Below are 12439 nucleotides of genomic sequence, written 5' to 3'. Positions count from 1 at the left end.
GTCTGTCTGGTTCAAAGCCTGGCTGTTTGAATTACCTTCTGACTGATTGAGTAAATGCCCGTCTAATTGACTCATTATTTGGTTGATCAATGACTAGTTCAATGATTAGCTGACTGACTTACTGTCACATTAATTAACTCAGTATCTAGCTTTATAACTGAATGACTAGGTCTTGGTTTTTACTGTATATCTTATTGCTGCATTGACTGAGTATTGTCGAGACTGCTGAAGGAAAGCTTCTGAGTCTGATATATTTTATACTATTCAACCAGGATAAAAATTTTATGTTAATTGAAGTTTTCAGATGTTCATATGAAAATATAAAATAGAAATAATACAATAATAAATTACAAAAGTAAAATTATGAAATACACTCAGACGCTGAGTTAAGATATTATTACGTCGTGTTTAGAAGAATCATGTATTGTTACATAACAATGTTTGTCGTTGCAATCATGATGTTATATTACGTGGTAATTTATGGACACTGTTTTGGTTATGGCTGAGTTCTTCTTTCTGTTTAATTCTCTTATGAAGAGGCTGTGTTGTTTGGAACCAGTCGGTGTGATGTACACTGTTATTTTCCAGTCTGTTTCTTTTATGGGTTCCTCTATTTTCCGCGTTTCAACGTCCGGTTCTGTTAAAAGTCAGCTTGCAACTCTGATTAAATCTTTTGAACCATTCATTTATTATATGTCAACGTCACTGTAAACACCAGAAGTTATGTTCTGTGTCTTATATACACATTTAGGCCTATCCCGACTTCAAATATTCAGTCAATTTTTCCACGGCCTCGTCGTCCTTGAGATTCATACTGTAGTAACTGTTCCGGAATTCTTTTGCCAACCATTCTGTTCAAATGGTTTACCCACTTTTGCCTGTGTGCATATGCTTTATTTTATACTGATTGTACCGTATTATTAGTATTTCCTAATACGGCCTAATTTAGAGATTTAATTGCTCTTTAACATGTTTGTTTCTACAAGCTGCATTCTGTTTATTTATTTTTCTTGCATAAACTTTTTGTATTTCGTTAACTATTGTTTTGTATATACGGGAGGCAGTGAATTGTTCAGTGGAGTCGAGAAAGCAGTCAGTTCAGTGAGCCAGTGCTGATTTAAGCCTTCCCAAGTTCTACATCAAGTCTTGATTGGATTTAGTGATTTGAAAGAAACGTGTATTGGACAGAGTGTTTTTTACGGACTTCAATTTACGTATTGTGTTTACGGCCAACTCCTGATTGGCGAAAGTGGTATCGGTGAAGTTTTCCGCTCGGCCGCAGTTGTACGCAGTGCTCTGCGGAACAGCAAAACAAGCTGTGAATCTGAGTGTACACCAAGATGGCGGACGTCCCAGAACCGGGATTCCGGAATGTCAATGCCATGCCATAACGAACAAATACCCAGAAGCAGCTTCTGTAGTACAACAAGTACATAAAATGTTCAGTAACATTGAAAACCTCGTCGAATGCACGGCAGCTGAAGTGGGGAAAATCTCTGAGTGGACCACTACAGTGTGGAGGAGAACTGAGCAAACTTTTGTAAACTTCTAGATGGGAAGCCGCTCTTTAGCGCTCTCTAGAGCATGGACTCAGTAACACTGAATTAACTGAAGGCCGTTCTGAAGATGAGTGAAGCAGTGAACAAAACTTCATTGGAATCAACGGCTGAGGATGACAACTTCCGGGAAGTAAGAGACGCAAGAACCATATCTCCAAAGATACCTCACAGACAGCCAAGAAGTCTACTAAATCAGTTCCAACATCCACAGTTGGCAAACTGCCTCCAAAAACAGTGTAAACTCATAATTTCTTCGCGTCTCTCAGAACTAATAACATGGATGCGGAGACAACTGGAGCTGTGAACAGTATTTCCAGTATTTTACCTTCTCCCCAAATTTCTAAAAGCCTATCGAGGCAGTAATCCATCACCTTCCCCCAGACACGCCAGCGAAAGCTATTTCCAACAGCCTTGAGGGCTTAGGTTTCAACGTCATAAATGTGAGACAATTGATGACCAATCAAGGGCACCGAATGGACACATCTATGTGGAAACCCTCCCGCTATCCCATGTTACTTTAACAAAAAACATAAAATCTCAATAGATATTGAAGCTCAATAGCCTTAACCATATTATCATCAGGGTATAATCACAGGGCTCAGACTGGTATTACACGGGGCTAAAACTGCCAAAATTTTGGCCATGTCTGGGTCAACTACAACCCCGTAACTGTTTGTGGTGCGATGGTGGCAACCTACATAGAGAATGCCTTGAAAATACGGATGGAGAATTTACACCGAGCTGTTGTGCCCTAGCAAGAGGATCGGAACATCATCTAGCGTCATACCGAGGTTGCAACCATGCGAAAGTAGATCAGCAATGGAGAAAAACATAACGACCTCTCAAAGTATCCTGTGTGGGCGTTAATCTCTAAGTTTACATCATCAGAGCAGTCAACGCAGCTGCACTGCGTCAAGATACTCAACACCAGGAATCACAGGCACAGCAGACAGATGGGAAAAGCGTGCAGCACCCCGTGCAGCAGCATCAGCCANGGGGGGGGGGGGAAACAACATGTCTCTTAGTACAGGTTCCCATTCATCTGACAATGACACGTTAAAAGCGGGCATTGTAGTGCGACAGATTATGACAGAGCTCAGTAAGCCTGCGGCAAAGCGGTCTCCGTAGTCTAGGGGTAACGTTACCACCTCATGACTCAAGGTACGCGGGTTCAAATCCGGCGGAGGTCGTGGAATTTTTAAGGGCGGAAAAATTCAGGGACCAAGTCCTCCGAGAGGGACTTTAAGCCGTAGATTTACGGCACGTAAAAGATCCTCATGTTTCTAGGAGACCTCTGAGGAAAATTAGGCAAAATGTTTCCCGCCCAAGTAGTTTAAAATTCCTCCGGTACATGGGGAAGTTATCGGGTACCAATGCCAGTAGAGGGCCGACCTCGCTGGCAGAAAGGGGAGAATTATCGGGTACCACTGGCAGTAGAGGGCCGACCTCGCTGGCAGAAAGGGGAGATAGCGGGCACCAGTATCGGTAGGGTATGGCGACAGTAGAAATTAAAGGAGGACGTGCAATAGACTATTAGTCGCGGTGCATGGGGAAATTCACCCCCTCTATACTGAATAACTGAACTGAACTGGAAGCCTACGGCAGAAGAGTAGAAAAAATGGTCATTACAAAAATGGTACTTAACTCAAAAGCTTCGGCATACAGGCTATCGACAAGCAAAATAATACTCTCGGACCTCAATGAGGGTCTACCTGGTTTGGAGAGTCTGCTAAAACATTAGCGGAGATTAAGGAAACCGTGGCAAGTAACCCGGGATGCAGAATGTAAAACGGCATTTAATTGGGTTGCCAAAACCATCAGAATAATTACCCGTAGAAAGGCACTCGAACGGTGGAAAACGAAGTTAGGGAACTGTGAGGTCACACCTCAAGCTCTGTAGCAAATTGCGAAATCGCTTATGAAAACGGGTGGTCACACTTACGACCGTTCAATTGACTAAGATGCCGTTGTAGCATAAGATACGTAAGATAGTGCAAATCGAAAAATTTTCAGTAACATGTTATTTGTGCGATACGTACACTTGACGAAAGGTCAAGCGTATTCATAAGAGGCAAACCCATCTTCCCGTCAGAGAGAGCGTTACATAAGGACTATGACCACAAGGATTCAGTATAAAAAATAGTGTCTCTCCTCATGAATCTCAAGGGGCTTCACGCCAAGAAGAACCGATTGATGGTAAACCGACAGTCGTAAAGTAACTCTGACTTTCATTTCTTTGATCAGTGTTCAGTTAACAGCCGGGCTGTGAAGACAGAAGGCTAGGAGACTGGTGTGAAATGGCCGCCAGCCCAGGATCCAGTTTGTTGAAGGTTTAAATTTCATTTGTGAAGAAAAGAGCTAGTTGCAAGAGTGTGGCTATGAAAAGAAGACTTCATGTGTGTTGGAGTTACGGCGAGACTGGTATAATTACTATGCTAAAATCCGTTGCCAGGATACGACTAGTGACGACTGAGAACCCTAATTTTCAAAGTGTTGAGATTAGCGATGGCACTGTGATTACTTGTAATTAGTAGTTGAGGTCATAATGCAATAAATGCAATCATCCACTCCAACCCCCGTCTAATATTCACACACATATTGAGAAAATATTCCATATAAATGCCCTAAATATTAACATATACGCAAACTACATTTTTACATTAATTCTGTATACGATATGCCGTTTAGAGTATCCATGTAAAGTAGATGTTATAACTGCCTGATGCTCATCAAATTTAGAATACATATACAACTTTTAGAAGTGTCTCTGTACACGAAATTCTCTTCAGATTTTTCCGGTAGTGTTGGACCTGAAGTATCAATGTCTCCCGCATTATTCATTAATTGTTTCATACGCAATCACTAGATCCGGCAATCGAGTGTCTCTTGTTTTCAGGCCGAGCTTAATACAGGATCTCCCTTGCTCACCACTGATGAAAGAAGTGGATCCAATTCCCTATACATTTTGTTGTAAAAATTCGAGATAATAGACAGTCCAAAATAACAATCGTCTTTATAACGAGAGTTCTATGTTCTGGGATATGACGTAGTCTATTTCGTTGAAATTTGGCCGGATGTTTTCGGATGAACATGTTGGCTCCATCTTTAGGGTAGAAGAGTAAGTCAAACAAGAAACCAAGTAAAAGAAGGCGGCAAGCAGAAATTTGGGGGTTCTGGCGTCGACGAGATCCCACGAAGAAACAAAATTTAAGTACTGAGAACACGGGGGAATAAGTGTCGGTGTTGATATAATCCAGCAAGTCCAAAATAAAGTGACCCGATAAATGAAAACTACCTAGTTTCTTCCTTTCTGGGAGCGTAAGAGGCTTAAACTTGATGGTAGGCACGCCTACGACCGTTCAAGTGACTAACTGCCATTCGAAAGTGGTGAAGTAAGTCAAGGCGTAACCTGCTGAAGAAGCCGGCATTGACAGATGTGCTCTGTGTGTCTTGCCAAAGTATTATTACTTGTAGTAAAATGGCAAAATGTGTATACAATTAAAAATTACAAATTCCCTTACCTGAGCGCTCCGTGGACCGCCTCTGTGGTCTAGTGGTTAGAGTTCCTGGCTACAGATCCAGAGGTCCCGGATTCGATACCCGGTGCCACCAGATTTTCTGAGAAGTAGTGGGTCTGGAACGGGTTTCACTCAGTCTCGAGAAGATAATTGAGGAGCCATTTGAAGGAAATAGCGTCTCCGGTCTAGAAAACCGAGGTTGACGGCCGTGGGGATCCGTTGCGCTGACCACGTGACACCCTCCATCCGCAAAAGTTGGCACTAACTTCACCGACAGGCGGCGCTCGCTCGGTCGGTATAATTCGCTTGCGGACTAAAACCACGGAGTTTGTTTTTGTTTTTTGAACGCTCCGTGACTGCGAGTACACTCAAGCGAGTTTACGGTGCAACAAATATGACGCCTACTCAGAAAGGCAAACCCTCTCATCGAATAGGAGAGACCGCCGTTCTAAATACACACGGTCTTGCAAAGAACATGAATTAGGTCATGCGTTCTGACGTGGCTTAAAAGTAAGAATGACTGTGCTAGCGGGAACCAGAAGCGATATACTGGACTGGACCGCCTTTCAGGGCTTTCGAACCATAGTTACCTGGGTTCCCACCGGACTGTGAGTCTCTTCCTGCGCTGTCGTTTCTGCAGTCGCAGGCGGGGGCGCTGTGAGAGCCGCAGTGGATGAGGGCCCCCCGGCTCCAAGCTGGCATATAGCTTCACGTAGGTCTCTCGTTCCAATGGCGACACTTGAAGAATATACAGCCCCGGACGGGCGGCCTGCGTACTGAAAGTTCTCATCTCGTTGCTTCTGAATTCCATCAGTGGCGGCCCAGAATTGTTGTTCTCCGTTTGAATCGCAATGTCATCCACTGCGAAATAACAACCCGCGTTAATGTTACAGTTCAGAATCTTGTTACTCGTATCTTCTGTGTGCCACCTGAAAATACAGGGCCATTCCAAATTATTTTCCGGGTTTCCGTGGCCTATCATTTTCAAATGGGAAATAATAAAATAAGACTGCTTATGAAATATGAAAGTGCAACTCAAAAAGTTTTATTAATAATGGAATAAATGCTGCAAAATGCTAAATAACTTCATCATGCGCGCTTTTCATGCCCTTAAAATGCCTAAGTGATATTCGATTTCCTTCTAAGTGTTCTCCAGGATAAGCGGTATTAAAATATACCAAAAACTAGTTAGGAACTTGGGTTGTGGAAATAGCAAAGACAACGGCATTCTCACCCTCAATTCTCAGACACCCCATATGAGAAATATATGACTGAAATTTTTTTCAGAATATGCTTGTTTCCTTTATTATCCCAGCACACCTTTTGTCACTAGTTCTGATCAACCAACATGACAATGAAATAGAAGATAGTGTATGTATAAAAAGAGAGATATTTCAAAGTTATATGTTTGGAAAAGTTTACCTTATTTATTTAATATGTTCAAGGTTATTTTCTCCCGTTGAAAATTTAGCAGATTATCTCATTGTTTATTATAATTTTCCGACTAATAAATTTACAATTTTCTGCCGGCTTTCTTTCCTGTTCTACATGTTACGAAATTATGCGTCCAGGTCTAATTTTAACGCCAATTCCCACGAATAACAAGCACAAATAATCGCAAACCTTTTCCTTTATACAGTATACTATATTTAACATATCCAAGTCAAAATAATTTCAGTAATCACAGAATATACAAGATACAAAAACTAAAAAACAAACTCCGTGGTCTTAGTCCGCAAGCGAACTATACCGACCAAACGATCGTCTCTTGTCGGCTAAGTTAGTGCCAACTTTAGCGGATAGAGGATGTCGCGTGGTCAGCGCGACGGATCCCCAAGGCCGTTAATCTCGGTTTTCTAGACCGAAGCCACAATTTCCTTGAAATAACTCCTCAATTATCCTCACGAGGCCGAGTGGACCCCGTTCCAGATCCACTACTTCTCAGAAAGTAATCTGGTAGCGCCAGAAATCGAACCCGGACCTCTGGATCTGCAGGCAGGAACGCTGTCCACTAGACCACAAAGGCAAATATTTTTCCTCCTTCGTGTCAGGCTACATAATTGACGTTAATGCAACATGCTAACACCCGATACTTCGCTGCTACGGTAATGAGAAGCAGTGGCTCTTACAAAACTTCCTCTAAGTAAGAGCTAAGTGATATCTTGCTATGCGTGTGAAACGCAGATTAAGTTCGTATGTCTTTAAACAGTATCCTGAGGGGGAAATTTAGACTCAAGAAAGAAAACAACAGAATGATGGCCAAACGTAATATGATTCATAATTTGTATTTTGTACCTGATGTTATTACAGTAATGGTTAGGATAGCTCAGTCAGAATAGGGTCTAAGTTGCGTGGTGGATAGTTGAGGAATAGCGCTTCAATTCCAGGTATGGTCAAGAAACTGCCCTCTTCTCCCTTTGTCCAGCCCTACTCTGGAGACCATACAGCCTTCTATCCTGTGGGATATGACCTTTTGAGACTTTACTGAAGCTACATTTACTTAGCTACCTTCATTTGTGCCATGACCTCTGATTCGGAAACAGTGTCATAGTGTGTAACATTTCTCGATAGTAATGCATAATGAGGAGCTTCATAACTTGTACTCTTCTCCAAGCATAATTAGAATGGTCAAGTCAAGGAGGATGAGGTGAGCAGGGCATGTAGCAGGAATAATGGAGAAGAGGGATGTATATAGGATATAAGCGGAAACCCAGAAGGAAAAAGGCCACTGGGAAGAACAAGGCGTAGGTGGGTGGACAATATTAAAATGGATCTTAGAGAGATAGGATAGGATGGTATGGATTGGATTGATCTGGTTCAGGATATGGACCAATGGAGGGCTCTTGTGAACATGTTAATGAACTTTGGGGTTAGATAAAATGCTGGGAAGTTCTTGAGTAGCTGCACAATTGGCGGCTTCTCAAGAAGGGTTCAGCTCCATGAGTGAGTGAATGTATGAAAGCAAAACACAGTGACTATACTAAGGTCACGGAAAGAAGTCCCTCCACAACACCTTCTTGCTGATACGATTTTACCTTCAGCGAACGACCTTACATTCCCCTCCAGTTCTCTGGTCAGTCTGTTCTAAAGAATGTTGACAGTGACAACGTTTACGAGTATCGCTAAGCACTCTGGACTGGAAAGCTACAGACTGAAGTTGGTTGGAAGGAAACAAAAGAGGAGCAATCTCAGGATCTCTTCATTCCCACCCTCATGGGACATCTTTTCTTGGCCTCAGTATAGTGCGTTTACTTGTATTAGGTAATGATTCTTCATTTCAACTTTACGTGAAAAAAAAAATAATAATAATTGCTTTGCATTACTTTAAGAACCGGTCTTTCGTGTAAAGGTTAGTTGCAATTTACTTACGAGATTGTCCAAGAGATTAATAACACTGAAGATCGCAGAAACGTGCAACTTTGAAAAAGGACTTGGGCTTTTCGTAGTTTAACTCTTAAAGCCCAGTGGTTGTTATATGCACCACTTATTTTAAGACACTACGTGCAAAACTGTTCTGCATCCTGCCCACAGAGTGTATGTGTGTTCCGTATGGTTCTCACAGTAAACAGTGTTTTTCCCTAAACAGCATTCACCGGTTGGTCATTGCAGCGGAGACTTAATGTGTTTCCAGTGAGGTACGGACTGAAGTTTTATATGTTAGGACTACCTTCTTTCAACTGTTAAAATGGCCACGAGGACAGTGCGATAAGTTGCATTTCCCATGGGAAAATCTAGTAATTATAGAGAATAAAAAAATTACAGGTTTCTCTGTACAGCGGATTTTTGAGACACGGAGAGAACGTCTGAAATAAATGTCTTGAACCAAGCTGGATATAACAACAGAGTTACATGAGGAGAACCTGAATGTTCCATAAGTATATTCTTAACTCAAAACTGATTTACTAAAGTAGGGAGATTTAAATTGGACACTTGTAGCATAAGTCAAGGAAGAGTACCTCAAGAGAAGAAAGAGGTGGGGGAGGGGGGGAGCATCGGATTGAACTAAGAAGCATGGTGAAATCTTCTTAAAACGAAAATCCCAACCAGACATGTGCAAATATTTAAGTAACCGATCCGAAAAACAATACGAATGGTACGAAAGATAAAGAAATGAGAGGAATTTTTATCCTTCTGAAGCCCGAAATTCAGGCGAACAATATTGTCACGTATTCGAGTGACTATGGATGGGGTTTGGATTGGTAACTGGATTTACTGAATATTTACAGGTCGTAACTACAAGTAACTGCTTCCGTGCTCACATTCTTATCTGCTGGCGATTGCCTCGCAACTAACTCATTGCTCCAACTGTCCTGCTCATAACATCTCGGCACGAATCGCACAGAAAACACCTATCCTCTGTTGCTGTTTCAATTTGCTGCCGTGAGAACATGCTTCTTTACGAAGCCTTTACTCACTAACGGCTGTTGTATGGCTACTTCTTTCGAGATCGTTGCTTAGCAAAGGGTCTACATGCCACAATATTTAAAAAGTTTATTTCCTGTTTAAAAAAAACACATCGCGTCCTCATTACAAAGACTAACAGGTTTGGGGAAAATTTCGCTTGTTATTCTGAGAATGAAATGAAACACAAAAATACATTCTTTGGGAACAGTTAAGAGGTCTTGAATGTTATTAATAATGTCTGATAATGTATCAAACACGTGCTTTAAAACATTAAGAATTCTGAAGCAGTATCGAAAATTATAGAAGACAGAGATATAAATAACATTTTACGATTCGGAGAGACGTCCATTCGAAGGCAGGCACAGAGTTCCCTTTTCACTTTCCTTTCGTTATGTAATATTTACGAAGAAGTTGCTATGTTTTTCGTTATTCTTTTTTGTTTAAGAACCTGTTAACATTGTAAAGCAGAAATTGTTGCATTTACAATACAAAGGGTCAAGTTAGTGTCGTCATCAACAGACGTTATTTGTTAGCTGTGTGTGTAGGTGTCAATAGCAGAATAACCAATCATAGCGCAGCTGAGAAGCACGCATGATGTTGTTGACTGGCGCCTGGTTTCTTCGGTTATTATTTTGTGTATAAAACAGCTTTCGGATTATGTAATCATCAGATAATGATGCAGATTGTTACATAATCATTAGGAAGTTACTAAATCCTAATTTCGGCCTATTATCGACACTTTTAAACACTGAGGGCTTTCTGTTCCCCAAATTTGCCTACCCGAAGTACGACGAAGCCTCTGAGATGTTTTAGGCAAATTATGCTGCCGTTTAGAGCACTGAGTTTCACCATTTGTAACTCGTTCCCACCTGCCTTCTGTCAAATGTACTAGTCTCACTGAAGTAAAAAAAAAGGCTCCTCTTTCCTCAAGGAGAATACTTCTACAATTACATGCTGTAACGTATACTTAGACCCATTGCTAGGTTACGATTCGGTAAACAAATTCCCGCGGGAGCCAACGCGTGCAGCAGTACGTCGTCTATAGCTAGGCAAAGGATCTGTAAACACGCCTAAAGAAATCAGGAAAAAATAGGTGTTTTTCTTGGGGTTAGCCTCGAGGCTATATAATATGAAGTTCCAAAGGAGCAGTTTTGAGAAGTTGAGAGATTTCAGTTGAAGAAGAGCTAATTTGAGTTAGCTGTCGAGGATTGTGCCGAGTTCTGTAGATGACAGTCGAAGTTGATTGACAAAAAATGGCAAGAAATTAATTAACCGATGAAAAGAAGACACTATGTTTTATTTGAAGTGACAGTGAGACTGATATTAATCTGTTACTAAGATAAGACGTGTGAAGACAGAAGCTTAGCGAGTGTGTAACGGTGAACTGTAAAGCGTGTAGATCGGCGATAGCGCTGTAATTGCCTGTAGTTCCGAGTGGTGTGTATAAGGTGTCAATAAATCCAATCATCAAATCCATAACCATAATCAAACATAACCCGTTCACGTGACAGTATATTTTATCATCAAACAATCATTCCTGGAGGTTTTAAGAAATCGAAGATTATAAAATGTTTTGATAAACGTCTCATTACTATCATAATTTACAGAAATAGTAGCCATAACTATGATCAGCCTGGTTTAGCTGCTGTAGACTTGTATTATGAGGTATTTGGTTTGAATCCCGGCTTCAACCCCGGTTATTCTGACTGGGGTTTCTGTTGTAGTTTTGTGCCTCGAACAGGTCACGACTGTTTTCTTCCAATTTTTTTCCAATTTATGATACAACAATCACTTATTTACTCCATGCCATGTACTGGACATGCTGACAGCGTTGTAAAGTAAGCAACAAAAAATAATAATTTTAATGGAACATTGATGAGATGCTTGTTCGTGTAATACAAGAAATGTTTGCCTAATTGAATTTTGTGAAATTGAAATAAGTACTGGCCTGATTAAAGACGTCACGTCCCACAGGTTGGGATTTCAGAGCATGAGAAAACAGAACAAACTGTTTACTGTCTTCTATTTATGCCACTAGAATATCTTGCGACAAAATTACGTTTATGGAATGAATTGCGTTACAAGACTATAGACTCGTAGGATGTGGCGCCTTGTAATTTGGTAGGCTGTTGTCAAAGTTACAGAGGAACGTGCTGCCTTTGCCTTCAGGGTAAAAGTGCAACTTTCCGTGGGACCTCCTGCCTCCATTCTCAAAGTAGAATTTACACTGAGGAAGGAAACAGAAGAAGAGCCATATATTCTGTGATATAATGCCCTGTAGTCTGATGAAAGCCAACCGACGTTTCGGAGGAACATATGATCTGCACTTTCAGGGTCGAAGAATAAGTTTTTTTATCATCTCCTTTATTGACAATCAGATACTACAATCTCTCAGTCAATTTGCTGTCTTGTGTACAATTAGTTACGGTTTGTACACTTCACTGGCTTGAGAGGGCCACTTGCACCGACGCGTCCCTCAGATTTTTAGATCTTCTGGCCACTTTCGCCCGATTCTTCTGTGGTCATGTTGCAGTAAAAGTGGCTGGAGCAGTGGGTTGGGTTGGTTTGCTAATTTGCTAAAGTGTTTGATGCAGTGTTCTTTGATGACTTCTGTGACGTACGGAACTTTGAGGTTTGTGTGAATGGTGTGGTTAGACACGTACCGCGGTGCGTTTACGATGAGGCGGAGAATTTTTGATTGGGTTCGTTGGATGAGATCTATGTTTGTTTTGCTGGCGCATCCCCAGAGTTGGATCCCGTATGTCCATATTGGTTTGATGACTGCTTTGTATATTAGCAGCTTGTTGTCAATGGATATGTGTGATTTTTTTCCCTATGAGCCAGTATAGGTCTTTGATTTTTTGATCCATTTGTTTCCTTTTCGTGAGGATATGTTGTTTCCAGTTGAGCTTGCTGTCGAAGGTAAGTCCGAGATACTTTGCTTGATCTTTTTGTTGG

General features: G+C 41.3%; 1 protein-coding gene across 5 annotated transcripts in view; it reads right to left on the bottom strand.

Moving 5' to 3' along the window:
* The window catches only part of LOC111873705 (protein NDNF), a gene marked incomplete at its 3' end in the record, with an annotated part of 105625 nt that overhangs the window by 16074 nt on the left and 77112 nt on the right, over positions 1-12439 (bottom strand). For all 5 annotated transcript variants that reach the window (XM_023868639.2, XM_033755178.1, XM_033755179.1 and 2 more), the window contains 1 exon segment: positions 5668-5938. In XM_023868639.2, the coding sequence (XP_023724407.2) occupies positions 5668-5938 (271 nt within the window).

The sequence above is a fragment of the Cryptotermes secundus genome, unplaced genomic scaffold (genome assembly GCF_002891405.2).
Source record: "Cryptotermes secundus unplaced genomic scaffold, Csec_1.0 scaffold31, whole genome shotgun sequence".
Classification (NCBI taxonomy): Eukaryota; Metazoa; Arthropoda; class Insecta; order Blattodea; family Kalotermitidae; genus Cryptotermes; species Cryptotermes secundus.
The sequence above is the reverse complement of the archived record's forward strand: the minus strand, read 5'-3'. Positions and strand labels throughout refer to the sequence as shown.